Source organism: Dunckerocampus dactyliophorus, chromosome 20 (genome assembly GCF_027744805.1).
Source record: "Dunckerocampus dactyliophorus isolate RoL2022-P2 chromosome 20, RoL_Ddac_1.1, whole genome shotgun sequence".
NCBI lineage: Eukaryota > Metazoa > Chordata > Actinopteri > Syngnathiformes > Syngnathidae > Dunckerocampus > Dunckerocampus dactyliophorus.
Genome location: NC_072838.1, coordinates 3,394,594 through 3,417,946, shown reverse-complemented (window position 1 = coordinate 3,417,946; position 23,353 = coordinate 3,394,594). Strand labels below are relative to the sequence as shown.

Genomic DNA, 23,353 nt, shown 5'->3' with positions numbered 1-23,353 from the left:
ATTTGATACCACAGGTCCTGAAAAAGGAACCATCTTCAGGACCGACCGAAGGCAGCCTGCAGTGCAGACTGGTGATTGGGTGTGTGGAACAAGCTCAGGTGGCAGGGTCCGTTCAGGTAAAGTCAGCCTTCCCATTTGTCGTCAGGGTGTGGCTGGACAAACAGAACCAGAAGGTGAGTTGATTCTGGGACAATACTCACTGCAGAAAAGAACCAGATACGGAAAGACAGCTTAAATTAAAGAACATCTCCCTGATTGCACTAGGCTGAGATGTGGTCACCATGGCCTCACCAGAGCTCTGGACAGACTCAAGTTCCTCTCCCACTGAATGGCTGCTGAGTGTGGAACTGCTCCAAACCCCCTTTCTAAGTGATTTGAGAACATGTTTGGTAAGTGACGAGGCCTTGTCCCCTCCTCGGCTATCTCCATCGCTATGTTCACTGCTATAATGGTGTATGTGGTTGTTGTTGTATGCGCTGTAGTCGAGCTCTCATCCTCAGATGTATAGACAGTGCTTTGGGCTGCTTTGATGTCAAAGGCCCTCCTCTGGCCTACTAACTCCCAGCTATAGAGGAGGGTCAGCCTCTTCCAACTGAAAAAAAATCACTTTGGGCTACATAGCTACATGAAATTTTTAGTGGTTTGGTCCACTACTACGTTCACCGCGCTTCGTAGCTTCAGCGTGTTGCCTTTCAGTCGGCAGAGCAGAGTGAAACAATGCTGCCAGTGCCAAGTAAAATAATGTCTGGGAGTGAAAAAAGTGAGAAAAGAGAGGCAAACGAAAAGAGTGTCAATATGTGACCCGTTTTTGTTTTTTTTTGCCTAGCCAATCTCTTTGTCGTGGACACGAGTCTCTTAGCGTATTGTGCACAATGAAATATGTTAGAGTGTTAGGATCTTGTATTAGCCTACATCTCACTCCTTTTTAACCAACATTCAATCAGCACAGGTAAATGTTTAGCATGTATTATTAAATCAGTTGTCCCTCCCCCGCTAACCAGATTTAACAACAGACGAGTCAGCAGCAGGCCTGTCTCCCCATAACTTCACCCCTCCCTGTCCCAGTGAAGAAGGTGAGCAACACAAGGTGATTGCACTGCTGGGTAAAGCTATGGGCAGTGTTGCCAACTCGCCGACTTTGTTGCTAAATCTGTTGACATTCCAAACCCCCTTGGCGACATATTTTATCAAAAGCGACTAGCGACACATCCAGCGACTTTTTCTGGCATCAATGGAGAGTTTTCTGAGTTTTGGGAATTTAAAACTGAAACCACGTACTGAGCTGCATTTTCTGTTCTCACGGAACAGCAGCGGGTGCTGCTGAAAGGTCCGCCCCACCCAAAACAGTCACAAGCCGTCTGCACTGTCAGCTCCCGCTGCACACTGGGGCAAAGTGGAGCTCTGCGCATCCTTCAATCACGTATGCGTATCACGTACGTATGAGGAGCGATGCCGCCGGGGTTGATCTCGCCGTTTTACAGAGCGGGATCGAAAACGTAAACGTTTCTTAATCTTCATGAAATGACTACCCATTACACTCAAGCCTCATTCGGACTCGCTCACTGACCTGTCGGTGTGTCATAATGTGTGATGGAAGAACGTTGTGTGATAAATGAAACTAGTACTTCGACTGCAAGATAAAAGGTGGAGGCTGGAGGTGAGGCTGGATGTAATTATTATGCTAGTAAAAATATAATAAAATAATTTTACTATATTTAGATAAAGCAATGGCCAAATTAAAATGAACAAACAAAGAATCAGGTGTATTTGTGTTCTAAACATATTGAAGTTTTTTTTTTTTTTTTACTTTTGTCTCTCCTATGAGGTTATGCTTCTCTTACATCATATGGTAATTAGCCAATGACTCAACTAGCGGCTTCTAGCCAATAGCAACTTTTCTTACTGAGGAGTTGGTAACTGGTTATGGAGAGACAGGGCTGCTGCTGACTCGTGTTGTTAACTTTGGTAAATGGAGCACCACCTGATTATACATGCTAAACATTTACCTGCACTGATTAAATGCTGGTTAAAAAGGAGCAAGATGTAGGCTAACACAAGATGCTAGCTTATTTCATTGTGTGCCAACAGGTTAATTTCTACGACACACAGACTGGCTCGGCTACACCCCCCCCCCCCCCCCCCGAAAAAAACAGGTCACATATTGACACACTTTTCGTTTGCCTGTCTTCTCTCACCTTTCTCGCTTTCCTTTTTTCACTCCCAGACATTATTTGACTAGCCACTGGCAGCATTGTTTCACTCTGCTCTGCCGCAACTGCCGACTGACGGGCAACAAGCTGCCTGCTACAAGCTGCAGCCACAACAATCGTGAAGGTAGTAGTGGACCAAACCATTTCATGTAACTATGGGGGGTGCTCAGTCAATATGGAAGTTTACTTTTGGTCAATGTGGATATTTAACCGTTATTACCAAATACTTGAGATTGTTTTAATCGTTTTCTGACTATATATTTTTTTTAAATCACCACCAGGTAGCAAAATGATTGCCTCCGCAAAGCGCAGTGCAACGCACAAGAGCAGTGCAGAGGTTATTTTATTGCCTGCGTTTATGTTTGTGTTCAAAATAACTTCAAAAGTTCTGAATGGATTTGGATGAAATTTTAGGGAATTGTCAAAAAATGGGATATGGAAGAACTGATTACATTTTGGATCCAAGACTTTTTTTTTTTTTAAAGGATTCTATAACATTGCGAGATAGGATAGGATTTTCGGCATTTGTGCATATAGCTCCACAAAAAATGGTCAGAGCAATTGGAAACAAAAAATACAGGGCAGGTTTCCAACAGGTTCTACTAAACATCAAAGACTTATCCAGATAATGGAATCATTCCGGATGCTATGATCCGGAATATGAAAAAATAGGGGACATTTTCATCCTAGGAAGACAACAAATGAAGCTAAAAACATGCAACAAACACCATTATATATATATTATATATAGCCAAGACACGGTGGAATCTGGAGTGTACCAGTGGATTTGTTGTCTCTTCAAAAGCTATGGAGCTAGATCCAGAAGAAAACCACCATTATGGAAAAGGTGATTTTTGTGAATAACTACTGAACTCATATTGATATCATGATGAATCCAACTGCTAATGCTATGTTTTCATGGTCAAGGAACCTAAATGTGCAGATGAAATCAATGGAGCAATAATATTTATGGTGTAAATCACAATATGGGGGAAACGATGGCCCTCGGCAGAGGTCTGTGCTTGACAAGTGCTTTTCTAGTTTACCTATTTACTGGGCCCCCTGTCAGTCATGGGCCCTTGGAATTGTTCGAAATTTCCCCCTCCTTTATGGCGCCACTGGTGCCACAACATAACTTCATTGGCAGTCCAAGTAGCCCCAGTTGCTCATGTCCCTCCTCATGCTAGACAGCTGACATTTTTACCATCCTGCCCCACCTAACCCCCACCCACATTCCCTTGATAGCGGCCCTTCACGCTCCTGTTGAAATTTTTTATAATGAAGCACTCTTTTGTTCACTCACCTTCAAGTAGTGCTTGAATGGACAGGGACACACACATACACGCGCGCGCGCGCACACACACACACACACACACACACACACACACACACAGTTGTCAATGCACAAATGACATTTGTTCAGAGTGTTTGTGCTCACTGCTCACCACAGACATGCTGTCATTAAAAGGTTCGTCGTGTGTCCACGCAGCGCAACGACGTACAAAAAAAAACAAGGGGCGGCGTCCTTTGATGTACGGCTTTAAAATCGGTCACCTGACACACTTTGGTCACCTTTCAAGCAGTGTGCCTCGTCGGCAGCCACTGCGCATGCGCCCTGGCCAACTCTTTAAATACCCCAAGTCATCTGGCAAAACAAAACATTCCGCTGTCAGCTCTCAGCTGCAAATGTCCACCCCGGCGGAAGCAGCGCGGCTCTTATTTATTTGCATACTTTTACATGGTTTGTGAATAAGGAACAATTAGAGGCGTAAAAGCCGAGAGTTGCGGCGGTAAAAAAAGAAGCGAGCAGGTCGAGCTCGGGGGGGGGGAGAAAAACAAAGATGGTGGTAGTGTAGCCACAGAGACGAGTTCCAACACAAATCGCCTCCAACATCACCCGGACACTCGGCTACCGGAGCAAATACGGGAGACGAACAGCCGATCTGAGCCGAGAAGAACCGGGCCGCCGGTGCACACCTGGTACCGAGCGCTGTCACGGCGACTAACGGCGTCGAGAAGCCAACAGCTGAGAGTTGTTTTTGTTCCCACTGGAGCTCTGTTTGTCAGCTAGCTAGCCTGCTAAGCGCTGTAAGTCAACCAAACTGCTTGTTTTTCCCAGCATAAACCGTCGCTGCTTGCTGTTCCTAACATCGCGTTCATTAAAGCAATTGCCTCCATAGTTAATCGTAATCATTATAATAATAATAATAACAATATTAATAAAAAATAACAAGGGCGCTAGCATCCCAGTTAGTGTTTGCACAAGCGTTAGCTAGCTAGCTGTCAGCTGACAGTTAGCCTGGCGGCTAACGAGCTAGCACCCAAGCTAACCTGACAAAATATCCCGGAAAGTTCTAGACGACCGCCGCCATGTCCGCCATGGACGACGGGGACGTGGGTGTCGCGCCCGCGCCCGGCTCCTCCTCGGCTGGCCTGGGTATCGGTATCGGGGCCGGGGGGGCGGCGGCGGAGGCGGCGGCCGAGGCCATGCAAGAGGATGTTGGGACGCGGCGACAGGCGGACGGGCCCGACGCCGACTCGGAAGAGCCGCCCAAGAAGAGGTCCAAAGTGCCCGAGGGGGAGTCCGGCAAGCTGGAGGAGAGACTGTACTCTGTGCTGTGCTGCACCGTGTGCCTAGACTTGCCCAAGGCGTCAGTGTACCAGGTAAATGTGCCAACCACAAACATGTCCCCCGTCCCCCATCATCCCCCAAAACACACCTGTTGCATTCTGCACTAAAGCCCCCTCACCACAATGTACCCCCCACCCCTAAAAAACAAACAAACAATGTGATACCAACCTGTTGCTGCATGTATTTGTAGTGATGAGCAGCAGGCCTTGAAGTGAAGCCACACCCTGATGCTCCTGTGCTGCCATCTTAACTGGACTTCCCTTACATTTCCGCACCAATACATTTGGACCGCCACAAATACTTTTGGCGCTACCAGTTGGCCCTAGCGCATAAACACATTATAATGGGACTGCCTGTGAATGTAGCTTGACATACCAATCTCTCTCCCACACCAGCTGTTAAAATGAGATGCCCATGCATCATGACCAATTATGCAAATTAGATGATGTCATCCAGCCCACAGCCACAGATAGATTGTAGTCCTAGTAGTAGTATTTTTTTTTAGTAAGGACATTGACACCCAAATGAACCCAAAACTCAACCGAATCCTCCTTTTGATGTCATGACGTCAACCAGCAGGTGAATGATGACGTCATCATCACATAGACGGCCTGCCTGCACATGCTAAAGACACGCTCATTAATCACGTGTTGAAGCACAAGCAGTAACATGACCAACAATACAATATCCACACTTTTAAACCGTACATTAAAGGACACATGTTTTACCATGGGCCGACATATTCTAATAATTCTGTTATCAAATCTGTACACATCACAGCCTAAATTTGTGTCAAACCAGATTTGATCCTGATTGCACAATGGTAATTTAATTCAGCCTGAAATGTATGGATATGAATTTTCGATGGTGCTCCGTTGTATGTTTAATTTTCAATCAAGTTATATTTTGCTTGACGTACAGCCAACGCCAAATCATAAATCATAACAATTATCCGTACAAGTCTCAGATAACACGCGCTAAAGCGCACCCATTTAGTGTCAAACACAGGCCCTAGTTCATTGTATACAGTTATCTGAAATGTTTAAAAATATATTTAAATAAATAAAAAAATATTTATAATAATTTGTATTTATTTAAATATATATTTATAATAATTTAAAATATTTTTACATTTTTTAAACTAGTCAAAATCTAAATACTGTATAAAACTCTAGCCAGGATAAAGACATCATTTAGATGCGTTTGATTTGTATGTTTTTTCGAAATGTGTAGTAATGTATTGTATGTGGAGACAGTACATGTTTTTTGGAGTGTGTTCTTATGTTCAGTGTACGTAGCTTTAATGTGCGTACAAATCCCCTTACTACTCTCCCTGTGCTTTTTTACATTACATGCAAATTTCATGTCAAACATGACAAACTTGTGTCTTAGTAATGATACTTTCTTTCCTTTAACGAGTATATTTTGTCATATTTTTATCTTAGTGCACCAACGGGCACCTGATGTGCGCCGGCTGCTTCATCCACCTGCTGGCTGACTCTCGGCTGAAGGAGGAGCAGGCCACGTGTCCAAACTGCAGGTAGGCAGCACACGGCGAACACTGGGTGGCGCCGTACTGACGCATGCCTTTGCCACATCAGGTGCGAGATCAGCAAGAACCTTTGCTGCAGGAACCTGGCCGTGGAGAAGGCGGTGAGCGAGCTGCCCACGGAGTGCACCTTCTGCCTTAAACAATTCCCTCGATCCAGCCTGGAGAGACACCAGAAAGAAGAATGCCAGGACAGGTCAGACACACACATAATACTGAATGTACACACACAGGATCATAACATACACTTTAGACCAAAAACGATCATCTTCTGGCAGAACCTAGAGCAGAGCTATTCAAGTCAATTATTCGGGAGGGGCGGGACTGGGGGTCCGGACTCTTATTTTTAACTCTGTTTTCAAATCAAACACATGCACCATGTTTATGCTCATCAAAGATCCTCTATATAACGAGTGCAGTCATGTTGGTAGGAATTTGCTGCACAAACACAAGTGAAAGATCCTTTGTGTGACACGTGCACACTGCTGTTTTTGAGGACCTTTTGCCAAAACACTCATCCAAGACCCTTTACATGACAGGAATGCGAGTCAAAGATCCTCTATATGACAGGAGGGCGCTGCTGTTTTTAAGGACCTACTGCAAAAACGCCAATCAAAGACCCTCTATAACAGGAACAACGCTAGTCAAGAATGCTCTGCTCGTCAAAGATCCTCTAAATGACAGGAGCACACTGCTGTTTTTAAGGACGTACTGCAAAAACACTCATCAAAGATCCTCTATATAGCAGGAACAGCGCGAGTCAAAGATCATCGATGTGACAGGAATGCTCTGCTGTTTTGAAGGAGCTACTGCTAGTCAAAGATCATCTAAATGACAGGAGCACACTGCTGTTTTGGAAGACCTTTTGCAAAAACACGATAGTCAAAAACCCTGTACATGAGAGGAATGCACATCAAAGATCCTCTTTGTGACAGGGGGTCAGCTGTTTTTGAGGACCTACTGCAAAAACACTCATTAAGATCCTCTATATGACAGAAGAGCTCTGCTGGTTTTGAGAACCTACTGCAAAAATACTAGTCAAAGATCCTCGCTATATGACAGGAGCTCTATACTCTTTTTACAGACCTTCTGCAAAACTGCTAGTCAAAGATCCTCCATATAACCAGAGTGCTCTGCTGTTTCGGGGAATTTGCTGCAAAAAGACAAGTCAAAGATTTTCTGTATGCCGTGAGCACTCTGTTGTTTTTGAGGATGTTTTGCAAAAAGCGTGAGTGAAAGATCCTTCACATGACAGCAGTGCTTTGGTGTTTTTAAGGACCTGCTGCAGGACCTGCTGCATGTCAAAGAGTCTTTATATGACAGGAGTGCTCCTCTGTGACAGGAGCTCTGCTTTTTTGAGGACCGACTGCAAGAACGTTCGTCAAAGATCCTCTATATGAAGTTTGTTTTCTTAGTTGTTGGCATAATATAAATGTTGTGGTGATGTCGGTGTGTTGGTCGTTAGCACCTCCTCTGTTCAAGTAACACACACGCACGCACACGAGGATGAGTTCATTAGCACCTGCGGTGTAGTTCTATTTGTGTCCTAATGATATCTGTGTGTGTCTCCAGGGTGACGCAGTGCAAGTACAAGAGGATCGGGTGTCCGTGGCAGGGTCCCTTCCATGAGCTGCCGGCACACGAGGGCGAGTGCTCGCATCCTACCAAGACGGGCACAGAGCTGATGGGCATCCTGGGCGAGATGGACCAGAACCATCGGCGTGACATGCAGCTCTACAACAGCATCTTCAGCCTGCTCTGCTACGAGAAGATCGGCTTCACAGGTAGCTAACGCTAACCCCGCTGGCTTAGCCTGCGTCTCCAAAGAAGTGACCCTCCCGTGTCTTGCCCTCCCACGGCAGAGGTGCAGTTCAGGCCGTACCGCACCGACGACTTCATCACACGGCTGTACTACGAGACGCCGCGCTTCACCGTGCTCAACCAGACGTGGGTTCTGAAGGCCCGTGTCAATGACTCGGAGCGCAACCCCAACCTGTCCTGCAAGCGCACGCTCTCCTTCCAGCTCATCCTCAAGAGCAAGGTGAGTGCACACCCTCGCCCCTTCTGAGGGGAGGGCTAACGAGGCGGCAAAGCGGATGGAGCGGAATGGAGGAGGTGGCCCGTAAATCAGGTGGTGGGATTTCAGACTCGTTTAGTCAAGCTTCAGTGGGCAAAGACGTTTGAAGGAAGGACACTTCACAGAACATCTTTTTTTTTCTCTTTGCGACCATTCCCTGTCCGCCAATCAACACATGGCACTGTGTGTGTAGCTCCACCCCTTAACTACCCACCTACCAACAGCAGAGTGCCAACACTTCTATTTTTTGGTATCTTGCTCAAATTTTCTCAATACAAATACAAAAAAAGTGCCCTGAACTACACCACTGTTTCCCACGCATTCATTTATTTGTGGCAGCCCACCACAAACACCACACATGGCTCTGGGCCCCTCCCTCATCTGAAAGCACTCACATGCAGTACCGTCTTGTTTGTGACATTAGACTTAGACACACTTGATTGATCTACAAGGGAAATTACTTGGTCACAATAGCTCAACTGGAGAAGAAAAATAAAAACCTTTGTGTGTGTGTGTGTGTGTTTATATATATATATATATATATATATATATATATATATTCAATCGGCCACTGGTCAGTGTCGGCATCGTGCTCCTCCCACTTTCCTTCACATTGCGCAGGTGCGCCAAACAAAAACAGTCATGTCTGCCATGTGGAACCTAACTACCAACACATGCCATGAAACTATCTTGCGGAGGTAGCGTGTTTAATACGGCATTTGAAGAACCAACACGTGACGGAGTACCGTATGGTGAGTTTTGGACCCGGATAGGCAGAAGAAATGGATGGATGATAACACAACTGAACCAGAATGCACTTTTTAAATGAAAACCCTCAAGTGTGTGTTTAAATATATGAATATATTTTTTGAAAATATTGAAAATGTATATATAGTATAATATAATATATATTAAAATAAAAAATGTTTTTAAAAAACAACAGAAGGAAGCAACAGAAGAAAGTTTGTATTTGACATTTATATTTCTAAACATTTGTGTTGCTAAAAAGATATTTAAAAATATTAAGAGAAATAGCGACAGAAGAAAGTTTGTATTTAAATATTTCATATATATAATATAAATACAACAATTTTTTTTAAAAGGACAAGCAAGTTTGTATTTCTAAATTTTTTTTTGCAAAAATATATAGAAAAATATATTTTTGAAAATATTTAAAAAATATACTATTATATATATATTAATCTAAAAAATATTTTTAAAACGACAGAAGAAAGTTTGCATTTTACATTTGTATTGCTAAAAATATTTGTTTTGCTTTTCGTGTTTTTTGCTCATCTTTGCAAATGCATCATGGCCAATTATACAAACGTGCACCACCCCTAGCAACCTACCACTGCCATAAGTAGATTGCAGTCCTGTTGTAACCACTGTCAATTGTACTACAACTTGTGGGAAACAAGTGTCACGCAAAAATGGTGTTGAATTACCTCCAGCAAGCGCTAAAAAGAGGTTTAAATGTTGGTGCAGGTCCGCGGAAGCGTGGGGATCTAGGAAAAGAACTCCATACGTATACAATTTGCAGTGTTGTAGTGACCAGCCAAATCCAGCAGATGGCGCTGTGGTGACATTGCATTGCATTAAATCCACACTACTGCCTCCTGCTGGATTAGAGGGGAAGTGTTTAATCTAGTGTGATTTCAAAGGGGACCTTTCTTCTTTTCTGACTTATAAATGTTGTTCCAATGTTGTGTTCTCGTGTTAAACGGTGCCAACGCGTCAGATAATGAGCTTCGTGCATTTGGAAGTGACACCTGAAAGCAGTTTTGGACGGCTCTGCACGCTGAGTTTTACACAGGTTTTTTTAACACCGAGTTCCATTGACTCAATGCAACCCGGACTTCCTTATTTGGGCATGTCCAGGCAAACGCTGTAGGCCTGCCCTCCCCCGCGCTGCCTCGCTCTGCCCACGAACGTGGGCAATGTTTGTTGGGGTGTGCCTAAAGAGGTGAGCATCAGGCAGAAGTGGTTGGAATTGCTGATTCCCGGCCAGCAAGAGAAAAATATGCTCATCTGTCAACGGCATTTCACACGGGACTGTTTTGTGAACGTGGGCCGATACGAAGCTGGACTATCCGCCAAACGGTTGCTGAGGTCCGACGCCTTTCTAACGTTACTTGGTCGTGTTGAAGAGTCAGAAGAGCAAGCTGTCAGTAACAATTTATGAGAGTCCTCGGAAGCGCTTGGAAGTGTGACCAATCACAGCGGAGTGGGCTCGGCAGGAGGCGTACCTGGAGGAGGGCCGGGGGTGAAGTAAATGACACAACGTTTGGGCGGGAGGCAGGAAACACTGCAGGAAGAGTTGCAGAGTCTGGAAGATCTAGAAAGCTTTCTGTGGGGTTATCATGTGTAGCTGCTCTGTAGGAGTCCACAACTCAATACAAAGGCCTGGAAATGAGTATAATAGGCCCCCTTTAAGGAGTCATATTTTTATCTTTTAAACTTGATGCTTTTTATTGCACATCAACAATAGGCAAACTATCTTTCATGAGCAGGGAGTCTGAATCATCCCAAACCTAATAATAATAATAATAAAGTTTCATATAACTTAGAGTGTGTGTGTGTGTACACTATGTATATATATATATACACACGTATATGTGTGTGTGTTGCCAGGTGAACTCGGCACTGGAGTGCTCGTTTCTGCTGCTGAAGGGCCCGTACGACGACGTGCGCATCAAGCCCGTCATCCACCACTACGCGTTCACCAACGACGCCAACGAGACGGACTACGTGCCGCTGCCCATCTCCGACTCGGTGGAGTGCAACAAACTGCTGGCCGCCAAAAACATCAACCTGCGCCTCTTCATCTTCCAAGTCCAAAAATAACATGGAAACCCTTCAGAATAAGAGCCAAGGAGAGGAGGAGGAGTGATGGAAGGAAAGATAGATGAAGATGAAAGAACCACTGATACCTCTTAACACACACACACACACACACACACACACACACACACACACAACTAACTCCACTTACCTCCATGAGTGAGACCCCCACCATGTGAGTTGCTACGGAGATGGGCAGGTGGGCATTGACATCATTTGGGGGTCATGATGTTTGATGTCTGACACCTTCCTGAAACAAACACATGCATACACACACCTACAGCCAAAAGTAGCACACACACACACACACACACACACACACACACCACAGTGCTACCCAAATGTGAAATAAGCGTTTAAATCTGCTCAGCTGTGACGTCTGATTGGATGGTGTGAATGTTGTGTAGTCTCCCCCCCATTTTATTTAAACATGATTTAAACACTCTTTTAAAATGAAGAACTTTTAACCCAACACACATAATTTTATTTGCAGCCATTTTTACCCCCCCTTACCCCCACCATTAACTCTGATAAGCAGTAGAAGATGGATGGATTAAAAATAGTAGCATGTTGCCATGTTTTTAAGAAATTCTTTAGTGCATTTTAGTACATTTTTCCTGGCTTAAATGTATTTATCAAAGCACCAAAGCCCAGAATGAAGGTACCACCTTCACTTGTTCGTCACACACTTTTTGTCCTCCAAAGTTTGTGGAACAAGAAGACTTGGATGTGTGTGTGTGTGTGTGTGTGTGTGTGTGTGTGTGTGAGAGAGACAAAAAAGGAGGGGCGTGGGGGGGGGCCTATACCTTGAGGATGTTGGACTTACTTGAAGGAGAAGATGTTACAAGAATAGATTCTACTGTAAAGCAGAAAGAAGATGTCTCTCCTCCTGACCTCTGCTGTATATTTTGGGTGTTTTCAAAAAAGAAAAAAAAGACAAAAAGCTTCCGTCTCTGCCGGTGGACTCGCTCATCTCACTATGGCTGTACATGTGCCTTTTATTATTATTAATATTAAAGATCATCAACCTACAGTGCTGTGCATGCATGCGTTCGTGTGTGAGAGAAAGTCAACCAGGACAAAAATAGGAGCGGGCTTTATGAAACCCACCACTCCGCTTCAATTATTCATCCGGCGGCACAGTTATGAAATCCAAATTTAATTTCCTAGTTGGGCAAGGATGATGGATACGTTTCATTGGCTTTGATGTTGCCAAATGCGAATCAGCTCCACTTCAAAAATGAATTATATCACACACACACACACACGATGGAGTGGAGGTTATTACTCGTGGCAAGGAAAAAGGACACTGAAGTCATCTGTGGACTTTTATGTGTTTTGCTTTTAAACATTACTGGTGCACAGTCTCATGATAGTCAGGAAGTAGATTTTCCTAAATTTGAATTAATTGCAATATAACCAGTGTTGGGAGTAACGGTAATAAAAGTAACAGCGCTATTCCAGTAACGGGTAACCTAATGACTATTTCTAACGTTACAACCCCATTACTGTCACTGACAGTTGTGGTTGCGCACTCTCTAGAAAACACTGCCCCCTAGCATTTTGGCGGAGAGCTGCAAGTCACGAACTCAGCCTTAATCTCATGAAACGATGCACGTGTAACCCACCCTGTTTCGCACTGCCCGCACCGGGGCACACAGGACCTTCACACTGGAAGACGAGAGCGCTGACCACACGGCCAAAAGCCCGGACTGTCGACCGCGTGTTCAGCGCAGCTGTCAAGGTAGAGGGAGTGACGTTTACCAACGTACACTTGCGCAGCCTCACAGGCTGGCATCCGTTACACACGCCACTACAAAAGTCAATCCCAATTCTTTGATATATTTCTATATATTTATATATAAATATACTATATTTTATATATATATATATACACACAATTATATATAATAATAATAATTATATATAATTAATATATTATACTATATATTTATATTTGATATATTTTATATAATCTTTTTTTTTCAACAACTGGTAACTAATTACATTTTTGAAGGAGTAATATCAATAATTCAGTTACTTTTTTGGGAAAGTAGTGACTATCAGTAATTGCTTTTTTCTTGAGTACACAACACTGATTATAGTTGACTTTGTGCGCACGCTATGAAAGTGGAAATGTTTTACATCAGCTTTGTTAACAGAACTGTAACGATCTCATCATGAGAATAAGTGCTTGACGATACAGTCTTTGGGCAGTAGGGGGCTCTAACTGCAGGCACAAGTATAAATGTATCTTAATGCGGTGTCGCGTGTGAAACGCAAAGAGCCAAACGGCGTTGATAGGCTAACGTGACCTCGTCGAGTCCGCCACATCTTTTTATTGTATATTCACACAGTGCATTTTCTTTCAATCACAATATATATATATATATATATATATATCATTTCATATCAATATAAAACTCATTTGTGTGTAGAAACTATGCATTCAATACAGCAGCTTTGATAAATATATGAATATATGCACTTTGAAGCTTTGGTACAGTGTATTATAAAGTGGGCGTGGTTTGTGCGAACATCTGGGCACAGTGGGGAGAAAGACAGTGAGAAGGGGGGGGGGTTAAATCAGTGTGTGTGTGTGTGTGAGAAAGAGAGAGAGAGAGCAATCACTTCATCCACAACATCAGTGCTATGCGGTCCAGGCGGGGCCGCTGAGATTGCTGGCAGGGTGGGCACAGTGTGGGGGTGGCGGGGGCACCATGCAGCAGTAGGCCGCCTCCCCGACTTTATTTTGTGGATAGGACATGGATACGCCCCCCTGTGGAGAAGGGAAGAAGATGAAAAAAAAAAAAGACAGACATGGTCTCATAAGCTTTTTTTTTGTTACTGATTACCTGAACCATGCTACAGTGGTGGGGGGCCATTGGAGTGTAGCCCCCCAGCACAGGCTGCTGCACCCCCACCACGGGGGCGTAACCTGCCACACAGAAGAGACGATGACCAGCAGAACTTTTAGGAAGTAAAGCTGTGGCGTGGTGATGGTGATGGAGGAGAAGCAGCAGGAAAAGAGACCGGTTCACTGTGAGACCCTCAAGACTTCATCTCTGACAGTGTAACGGCCCCCTCCCCTACTGCCGCAGTCCGCCCTCGCGCTGCGTGTGTGTGCGTAGGAGGGGTGAGGTTACCTGCGCGGTTGCAGCTGGGGGAGGCGGCCTTGACGGGGTTCTGAGGTGAGGTAGGATACTGGCTGTAGTAGAAGGCAGGCACCTGAAACACAACCTACACATTCATTCACCTGTCAACTGCAGAGAGTACCAGACCTCCAGTAGGCCATCATTCAAAGACAGCTTTTTATTTGTGCAAATGCATTTTTAGCATTTTATTATTTTTACATATTGTCATCATTTTATTTAAAAGTTGCCACGTCAGCTGCTGTGTTGTGGTAACGATGCGTACTGCAACACACGGTCCTAGCAAAGGTAAACACCGCCACCGACTGCTTTCCCACTGACTCTCTTCTGTTGCTTAGATTGAGTTTTTCCTTGCCTCTGACACCCACATGTGTACAATACAAAAATATTTTTACCTGAACTTTACTTTCACTTTCACTTTAGCATACAAATAAATTGGCACTGTTTTCAAAGGTGATGCGTACCTGCGGCGAGGGCTGGCAGTAGCTAGGGTTAGCGGGGGGAGGAGGGGGAGGAGGAAGCGGCGGAGCTGCATAGACGAAGCTCTGTCCGCTCGGGTAAAGGGGCGGGGCTTCTCCTGATGACTGACAGCTGACGGTCACGTGTGCAAACTGTGAGGACAGCTCGTCCACCTGTAGAAGCCAAAAGTTAGTGTGCAAACAGGAAGTCAACAAGCAAACAGGAAGTGGCGACACGTACGCCGGGGAACGGCTGCGAGGAAGCGACGGGTAGCATCTGCGGGGCAGTGTAGGCGACGGACGAGTATACCTGAGACAGATAAAGTGTGTCACACTAATATTAAGTATGTGTGTGTGTGTGTGGTGTGTGTGTTGGGGGGGTTACCTGTGGCGGAGGCTGCTGTGACGGAGCACCTTGCATCTGGCTCCTGATTGGCTGCTGGCCAGCAGGCGGGTTGTAAACCACAGGGGTTCCATCAGGGTTCAGGAAAGGCTGCCCTGAGAGGTCATTTCAAGTTCATGGCTGCACCACAAGTGTGCGTGTGTGTGTGTGTGTGTGTGTGTGTACCAGTGTGAGGGTTGACAAGGATGCTTCCGGGCGGGATCCCGTTCTCCAGGATGTATGCGGGGTTAGCGGCGGGCTCGGCCATGGTGGAGGGGGAGGAGGGTTGGGGGCAGGTGGAGGAGACTCTGAAGAGCGAGATGGAGCCTGATGGAGAGAGAGGTGAGAGGTGATCACAACGTATCATGGCATGAAAAAGATGCAAGGACGAGTGGAGGCGTGAGAGTTGGCATCTGAGGTGTGAAGGTTTGCTGCTGATGTTGTTAATCACATGCAAGGAATTTATTTGCAGGATTTATTGTTTATTTGATGCGGACATCACAATTACATTGGACAGACCAGATGCACTGTTTCAGTGTTTTAGCACTCAGCAAAATGCCGAGCAGACGCCGCAAAAGTTACCTGCTACGCCTCGCCCGTCCCAGCCGTGACTGGCGACCTGGTGAGGCTTGGGGGCGGGGCTGGTCCACTGGTAGGAGGAATCCGAGTCGGTGCTGCTCCACGGTCGGGGGTCGTTGCTGTAGCGACAGTCCGTCTCCGTGCTGCTCTGCCTGCTGCTTCCCGTCCAGCTGGAGCCCGAGCTGTCACGACTCCCCCTGCCAGCCAGGCACGCCCACAATTACCCCGGGACCTCCGTAGGGGAGGCAGCCAAGCCGCTGATGTGCCGCTCTTACGCAACACATTACGTGCACGTCAACAAAACGTGCGATAGCCGTCAAGTCCACAACAAAGCAACTCATTCTAGCCAATAACACGCCTGAAGAAAGACTTTCTGGAAAAGGCACACTCATACTACTACTACTACTACTACTACTACTACTACTACTACTACTAATAATAATAACAGTGAAAGTAGGAAGGAATGATATAAATAAATAAAGTACATAACAATACTATATGTATTTTGTATATACTGTACGTTATGTAATATAGTTTATTATACTACATAATGTTATATAATAAATGCAAAATAAACATAATAATATAGAATTTTATTTCATAATGTTAATTATATACATACATATATTAATTAATTACATAGGCATAATCATAAAAAAATACAAATCATTAAAAAATGTATTTGAATAATAATTTGAAAATGTCATTTTAAAAGAGTAAAAGAGTAAATATGTGAAATCATTGGCCTGCATTGCCAATTGAGACGATTGCCAATTTGTCCTCGTTGGTACAGTCGAGAGTGTGCTCGATGCAAATTAAAATGATAAATGTTCTACCTGAAGAGCTGCCTTCTCCTCTGGGTCTCAGCGTAGGGGTTGCACTCCTCCGCAGTCCTACACGCACACGCACACTTTTATTAATGTCCCATTGTAGCGGGAGAAAGGTGAAAAAGGACACGGAGACGCCGCGGGGGAGGTTACCTGCTTTCTGCATGGCTGCCCTCCTGCGTGCAGAGAGGCTGGATTTCAAAAAAGGAAGAAAAAAACACAGAAGAAGAAACATTAAAGTGTCTTGGGTGTAAAAAAAATGGTGTCACTTGAAGGATGTACAGTGGATCCCCACAAAGCCGCAGAATTTTGGTAAATGTTTATATTTATTTATTATTTTTGATTTATTATTTATTTCTATGGTTTTTCTCAGCAAATGGGCAGTTACCATAAATTGGTAATAATGTATAAACAGGTGATAATTGAGGTAAATTGTACAGCATACATGGACCAGTGTTAAAAACAGCCCACTACATGTCTGTGACATCAAGCTTCACTGATCATGTTTTGCACTTCATTCAGCGGTCTGCAAAGGCAGCGCAGTTGTGTGATCATTGACTGCTGGTCAGTAGCGACACATGTTATACTTGAAATGTGTGAGGCATACTGCATCTAGGAATTAAACCCGGAGCAAGTGGCAAGTGAACAATGGCAATTGAAGAGAGAAGGGGATGGGTTGAATCTAATCTAAAAATTACAAAACTCCCTTGAATTGCAAATGTTGATCCAAAATCAAATGAGATAATCAACATCGAGCAAGCAGGAGGGTTTGTCAAAAACAGACATTTTTATGTTTTTTTTTTTAATTATTGTCGGTTACTCATTTTTTTCCGGCATTTGCAATCCCGTGTAAAGCGGGCTTTCTGTAATCATATGTTACCTCTTGGCTGAAGATTCTATCCCGCACTCGTTGGTATTCTTCCTCCCGCTCCTCCACAGACTTGCTTTGCTTCTCGCGTAAGGTGTAGCGTCGTGTCTGCGGGGAGGACAAAATCCATCGATGGGCATTCCAGATAGACTTAGCCTTCCAAATTAAAAGCACAAACCTGCTCATCTGTGCTGTTGTCCCGCTTTAAAATGCTTTTCCAGTGATGGATCTCTGTGGCTTTGTTCTCGTGCACCTGATCCAGGAAACGCTGCTCTGGTCTGAAGAAAGAAATACATTTTTTATTTGAACATAAGCAAATCTACAGGACCGCAATCTATTTGTGGCAGAAGATGGCTTGATGTCGTCTAATTTGCATAATTGACCGTGACCCATGTCATTTTTATGGACGCTGTAGGAGACCAAACATGAATAAAAACAAAATGAAAGGCAAAACAAATACATATGAACTTTCTTTTGTTGCTTTCTTTTAGTTTTTTTTATGTCACAAGCAAGATGGAGCTGCCTGTGACTGCTTTAATACGGGGGTGGGCCACAGCAGGACCCTCTGCTCGTTAAGAAGAGTGATACGTTGTTTCTTGTCAGGAGTCTCCAATAAGACCATAAAAAGTTGTTTTTTTGAAAACCAGAATCTAGAGGGGTCTGAATACTCGCTAGCTATAGTGTATCCCTCCTGCTACATCTTCTTTTTCCCTGGCAGGTGTGTTGAGAAGCATGTGCTGATTTACAGTCACTGACAGTCCCCTTATAATGTGTTTATGAGCGAGGGCCAACAAGTAGCGCCAAATCTATTTGGGGTGGTCCAAATTTATCAGTGGCAGGCCGCCACAAATAAATGTAAGTATGATAAACACCGCATTTTGTGTCACAGGGGCTCACATGCGAGTGCTGCTGGTCTGGTTGATGATGACAGACTTCCCCGTCTGGTCCACGTTGTGCTCCATGCCAAAGTAGGCCGCCACCCTGTGGACCAGCATGCGGTGGTAGGACGACATGTGAGGGAACTTTTTGAAGGGGCTGCAGGGAGGAGAGAAGAAGAAGAGAGAATCGGTTCATCCTCACAACCTTCATGTGAAAGAGGATCCAATGGCAAACACATAAATTAGCCTATTCAATCTTTAATAGGATTTAGCATGAATAATTATTTTAATACAAGCTGCTCCTGGCTCCATGAAGCGACAAGGACATGCTCTCCTTCACACGCATGCACGCACACACACACACGCGCACCTATCGCTGGTGATGAAGTCGATCATGTCCTGCTCCAGCTTGAGCAGCATCATGCGGTCCCTGGGGTTACTGTTCAGGGTGTCCACGATGAACTGCTGCAAGTCAATGCCGGTGGAGTCAGTGTACTCCACGCTGGACTCTACCAGAGAGAGAGCGTTCATTTTTAACACCTGCTGTTAAAGTTGATGGCAATTGATGGCAATCATTACATCCTGACACGCACCTTTGGAGAGTTTTTTCTTTTCGTCAGCTTCCTGCTCCTCCTCCTCCTGGCAAGAAGTGGAGTCTTCCTCGTGGCGGGGGGGCGAGACGATGGACGTGGTCTGCGAGGGGAAGGGGCAAGTGATGAGCTGCGGTGGTGAGGAGTGAGAAGTGTGAGGGGGTTACCTGGTTGTCTTCCTGTGTGTCCTCGCACACGGCCATGCTGCGCATCAGCTTGCCTTTGGCCTGAACAACAAATCATGCAGCTTGGATGCATCCTTATTCCGCTGCTGATGAATGTGAGACGGGAATATTTTAGCTTACCTTGACTTTTTTCTTTGGCTGCATGTGCTTGCAAAGGGTCTGCAAGCGACAACATCATTAATGTGATGTGTATGTGTGTGTGTGTGTAGATGTGTGTTGTACATTATTAATGCACTACACAGGGAGCCATGGCGTACCTGCTGCTCCGGCTTCCTGTCCTCATCCTCTTTTGGAGTGCTGCAGAGGGAGGGCGCAAAAGGGGGAGGCGGGGAGCAGCTGATGACATCACATGACGGCACGTGGTGGGCGTCATCACCCTCGACCGCTGCGTCCATCATACGTCTGCACTGCACACGAACCCTCAGCTTGGTTTGACTATTTATTGTCGTGTGTGTGTGTGTGTGTGTGTGTACCTGTGTGGGGTTGTTCAGTGGAGAGCCTCGCAGGTGAATGATGAGGTCATATATCCCATGTTCCCACGGGGCAGCCAGAAACGCAATTATCCTCTTTCGCCTTGCTTCTTTTCCTCTGTTTGCTTTAACGTTCTCTGGGTAGGGAAAAAAATGCCTGAAGAGATTGAAAAAAACATTATTATTGGTTGGTTATTGTACATCAAAAACACACACACACTCCTACCCAACAGCTGCTGCACAACAAAGGCATAGCTGCTGGGGATGACATCAAGTCGCAAAGCTTAAGTGCGTGTGTGTGTATCTGTGTGTTATGCTTCATCCAAGCTTTCCAAACGCCCTCCTGGCCTGACAGCTAATTGCTACTTAAGGCCTATTACTGTAAGTGTGTGTGTGTCTCCATAGGCCTCTACTTGCATGTGGCCTTTGTGTATTTACATATATGTACGTGTGTGTGTGTTGTGCATGTGTTTGAACGTGTCCGGAAGCTTTTCTTAGAAGTGGCAGCTGGGCGGCACATCATCCGATACGCCAGTGCAAGATATTCCTGGAATAGCGGACCCGCTGTCTGATCCCAAAGACGCATACTCTTGCAGGAGGGAGACGGCGATTCAAAAGGGCCGACGCATTTCACTGGAACGCAGTGCTCCAGGGGACGTTTAGTCCTGCAGACGCAATAATGAGCTGCGAGGATGCGAGGAGTCCCAAAACGTTCCGATTTAACCCCCAGCGAGGGAAAATGCTCGGCTAAAGTGGTGCAGTGGATGCCGACTGGTGCAGCTGTGTGAGAGCACGTTGGTAAACCTCCCTCCCTCCTCTCTCCTTAAGAGTCGTGGTGGACATCCAGTTGACAGCTTGGGCTTTTAGCTCAATGTCGTTCTCCACTCTCATTCTGTGGTTCTAGCTCCAGGCGTGCACAGTGGGAGTATGTTGGTAGAGCCCACTCCTTGACGCCTTGACACAGAGTTGGCAGCGCAGGCTTTTAGCTCAATGGCTAGTGTTCTCGACTCTCTCTCCGCCGTACGAGCCCCGGGCATGTGCAGGGTTGACAACTCTGGGTTTTGATACAATAGCTAGCGCTCTCGGCTCTCATTCTGTGATACAAGCCCTGCAGGGCGTGTGCTGGGGCGGACCAGTCAACGCCATTCTACAGAGCAGGAACAAATTAGGCGTTTTTCTGATTGCATTAAATTCAAAAGGCAACAAATCTGCAGAGTAATGGTTGCAGGTCACTTATGAGCTTTTTGGTTGCTCTCCGTGTTGGACGCTATGGAATGGTGGAACGTTCTGTCTCTGCACGTGACCCTCACTGAGTGGGCTGGATGGAGGGTGTGCTAGAACATTGTGGATGATATGTAAAATAGGATGAGACTAAGAGGCTGTAGATGCATGCAGAGGATGAGGATCCTCGGGGGGGCTTTGGAGGTGAAGAGGGGTGAAGAAAGAAGAAGAATGGGATGTAGGCTATGGTGGTGGGGAGGGGAGGTGTGTACTCCAGCCCCATTTTTGAGCTGCATAAGCGTCCGGGGCCGCCTGGGGAGGAGGTGTGACACGATCATTAGCGCGTGACGGATGGCGGCGGGCGGCGAGGAGCGCCAGCTTCACCGACATCATCATCCATCTGCTGCCTCGGAGCCGCTTACTCACCAGGACGCCTTTCTTGTGCCGCCAAAAGCTGCCTGGCGCCGCAACATGGACAGGCGGCCCCGCTGGGAAGCTGTCCAGAAGCTACTTAAGACGGCCATTGTGAAGCCAAACAACCTGCGCTGAGCGCTTTACAAGCCTGTTAGAAGAAGAGCAATCCATGGAAGAGTGTGAGTGCACCTTCCAGCATCTTTAGCGGAATAAAGGGCTCTGCTGGAGATTGTTTGTGTTTTGCAGCTGCTTGAGGAGGAGGATCATGTTTACTTGCTCTGCTCACAGCTCATTATGGAATCATTCCACCAGCCTACAAAGCACATATTTTGTTTGAAATTCTGATTGTTTTTTTCTTTCTTTTTTTTTTGCTGAGCATTCCTCCATCATATGTCTGTGTGTGTTTGAGACATATTGGCCATGCATCCTATAGCACCCTTGAAGTTGAGCAAAGAGAAAGTAAAAATGTAGGTTGCATTGTTCTGACGGCACCTGTGCAGCCGCAGACAGCTGCGTCAAAACTGAGGTGGGGAAAAACCTGCCCGCATTTTATCATCTTGCAGCCTGGTGGGCTTTTTTCTTTTTAAAAACTTTTTTTGAATGAATCCCCCCTTCTTATGATCTTGACACATGTGGGGGTGGGCTCACGTTGTGGACAAAGTTACAAAACAGGTGTCATGTTCAACGCGCCAGTGACCCACATTAACAAAAGCCACCAAGAAGAACTCAGATCCACTTTTTCCTGGACCGAACCGTCGATGTGTCGCATTACTGTTGACCCGGGCCTGGCTTGACAACGCCGGCTATTTTTACACGGAGGCGGCGGGGGTGGGGTGCGCGGACCTGCTGCTGCGGGGCTTCAGCCGGCTGTCAACGCACGCTCCGGTTATAATAAAATACGCTCACGGAAACTTATTTGAAAAAAAAAAAATACGATCAATCAAACATGTTTGCAGGAGATGATGAAAAACCGAAAAAAATGTCGTTACAATGCGCGTGCTGTCAGGACTTCCAATGCTAAGTTAGCTAACATCGTTTCATTGACAAAATTAACGTTTATCTGACAAACATCTCGGCGTTTATGTCGCTTTATGTTTGTCCCAAGAGACGATCGTGATGGCGGTGTTGTTGATTCTGTTCGGATCGAGCGAAGGGCGGTCACGATCAAGTGTGTGGACGCCGGTGGTCTTACCGTCAGGTGATGGAGGTCTGCTGCCGGTGTGAAGCTCCTCGCGGTGGGATGATTGTGAGGCAAGGCGCTCCTCCTCCTCCGCCTTTTGCTCGACTCTGGCCGGCACGAGGAGGGAGGAGGAGGGAGGAGAGGGCGAAGTCGAAGCCACGCGACCCCACTCACCTGGCCCCGCCCCTTTACTGTAACATAATAACACAACAACACAAAGATGACAACACACGTCTGCAGGAGCACAACATAGTGCACACTCGTGACAGGAAATACATGCTGGCAACTGGACAATATAAGCCATCAACACATATCATAGCAACCAGCTGAAGGGCAAAATATGCAAGCTACAGCAGTCACGTCCGGTGCATTCACTATTTTTGGTAAAAGAATATTTGCATTTTTCTCGAAAAAAGACGATTTCCATATTTGAAACCCCAGTGATCTCCAAGGAGCTCCTTTCCTGCAGGCTGACAGTTGTCTAGGTGTGATCCCGCCTCTTGACGTGTTAATTGTTTCTCAGCATCCAGCAGCGGCACGTTATTATTAATATTAGCGCTGACGCTAATTAGCACATACGAAGAAGCTCCACTTTCTTCTCCCGCACTTCAATGAGCAAAGCGTTCAGCCTTACAAGCACTTCCTAAAACTTCATGCATCTGGGTCAGCTCCTATTAATTGTAGTCTCATTCAAGAGCACATTCATTCATTCACGGCGGCCATTATTCAAGGAGGCAATTAGCCGTCATGTGACCTGCCAGCACTCCAATAAGTAATAAATGTAGCCTCAAGGAGAAGGGGGAAAAAAACAGTAGGAAAATTACTGCTGGCTTTTTG

General features: G+C 45.6%; 2 protein-coding genes across 2 annotated transcripts; one reads left to right on the top strand and one right to left on the bottom strand.

Annotated features, from left to right (window-relative positions):
- Positions 1-3,731: 3,731 nt before the first annotated feature.
- zftraf1 (zinc finger TRAF-type containing 1) lies at positions 3,732-12,334 on the top strand. The gene is made up of 7 exons (XM_054764562.1): positions 3,732-4,298; positions 4,563-4,874; positions 6,288-6,382; positions 6,444-6,587; positions 7,964-8,175; positions 8,254-8,432; positions 11,103-12,334. The coding sequence occupies exons 2-7, from the start codon at positions 4,581-4,583 to the stop codon at positions 11,313-11,315; spliced, it is 1,137 nt and encodes a 378-aa protein (XP_054620537.1). The 5' UTR covers positions 3,732-4,298; positions 4,563-4,580; the 3' UTR covers positions 11,316-12,334.
- A 1,036-nt stretch (positions 12,335-13,370) lies between these two features.
- Positions 13,371-22,702, bottom strand: arpp21 (cAMP-regulated phosphoprotein, 21). The gene is made up of 20 exons (XM_054764464.1): positions 22,529-22,702; positions 19,705-19,858; positions 19,489-19,638; positions 19,352-19,390; positions 19,214-19,273; positions 19,050-19,149; positions 18,827-18,965; positions 18,476-18,613; positions 17,757-17,856; positions 17,591-17,686; positions 16,864-16,901; positions 16,720-16,776; positions 15,887-16,080; positions 15,491-15,631; positions 15,308-15,420; positions 15,164-15,232; positions 14,929-15,096; positions 14,459-14,552; positions 14,168-14,250; positions 13,371-14,091 (listed from the first exon to the last, which is right to left on the bottom strand). Exons 3-20 carry the CDS (start codon positions 19,627-19,629, stop codon positions 13,963-13,965), a joined length of 1,899 nt encoding a protein of 632 aa, XP_054620439.1. The 5' UTR covers positions 19,630-19,638; positions 19,705-19,858; positions 22,529-22,702; the 3' UTR covers positions 13,371-13,962.
- Between the last annotated feature and the right edge of the window lie 651 nt (positions 22,703-23,353).

What these genes read in the sequence shown, in the direction of transcription:
- zftraf1 (XM_054764562.1), top strand. Translation starts at nt 4,581, where the DNA reads ATGTCCGCCATGGACGACGGGGACGTGGGTGTCGCGCCCGCGCCCGGC. An exon ending in CCAAGGCGTCAGTGTACCAG is followed by an intron (nt 4,875 to 6,287) that starts GTAAATGTGCCA and finishes TTTTTATCTTAG; the next exon opens with TGCACCAACGGGCACCTGAT. An exon ending in CGAGAAGATCGGCTTCACAG is followed by an intron (nt 8,176 to 8,253) that starts GTAGCTAACGCT and finishes CTCCCACGGCAG; the next exon opens with AGGTGCAGTTCAGGCCGTAC.
- arpp21 (XM_054764464.1), bottom strand. Translation starts at nt 19,629, where the DNA reads ATGATGGACGCAGCGGTCGAGGGTGATGACGCCCACCACGTGCCGTCA. An exon ending in AGGAGAAGGCAGCTCTTCAG is followed by an intron (nt 16,081 to 16,719) that starts GTAGAACATTTA and finishes CCTGGCTGGCAG; the next exon opens with GGGGAGTCGTGACAGCTCGG. An exon ending in CCTCGCAGCCGTTCCCCGGC is followed by an intron (nt 15,097 to 15,163) that starts GTACGTGTCGCC and finishes TGGCTTCTACAG; the next exon opens with GTGGACGAGCTGTCCTCACA.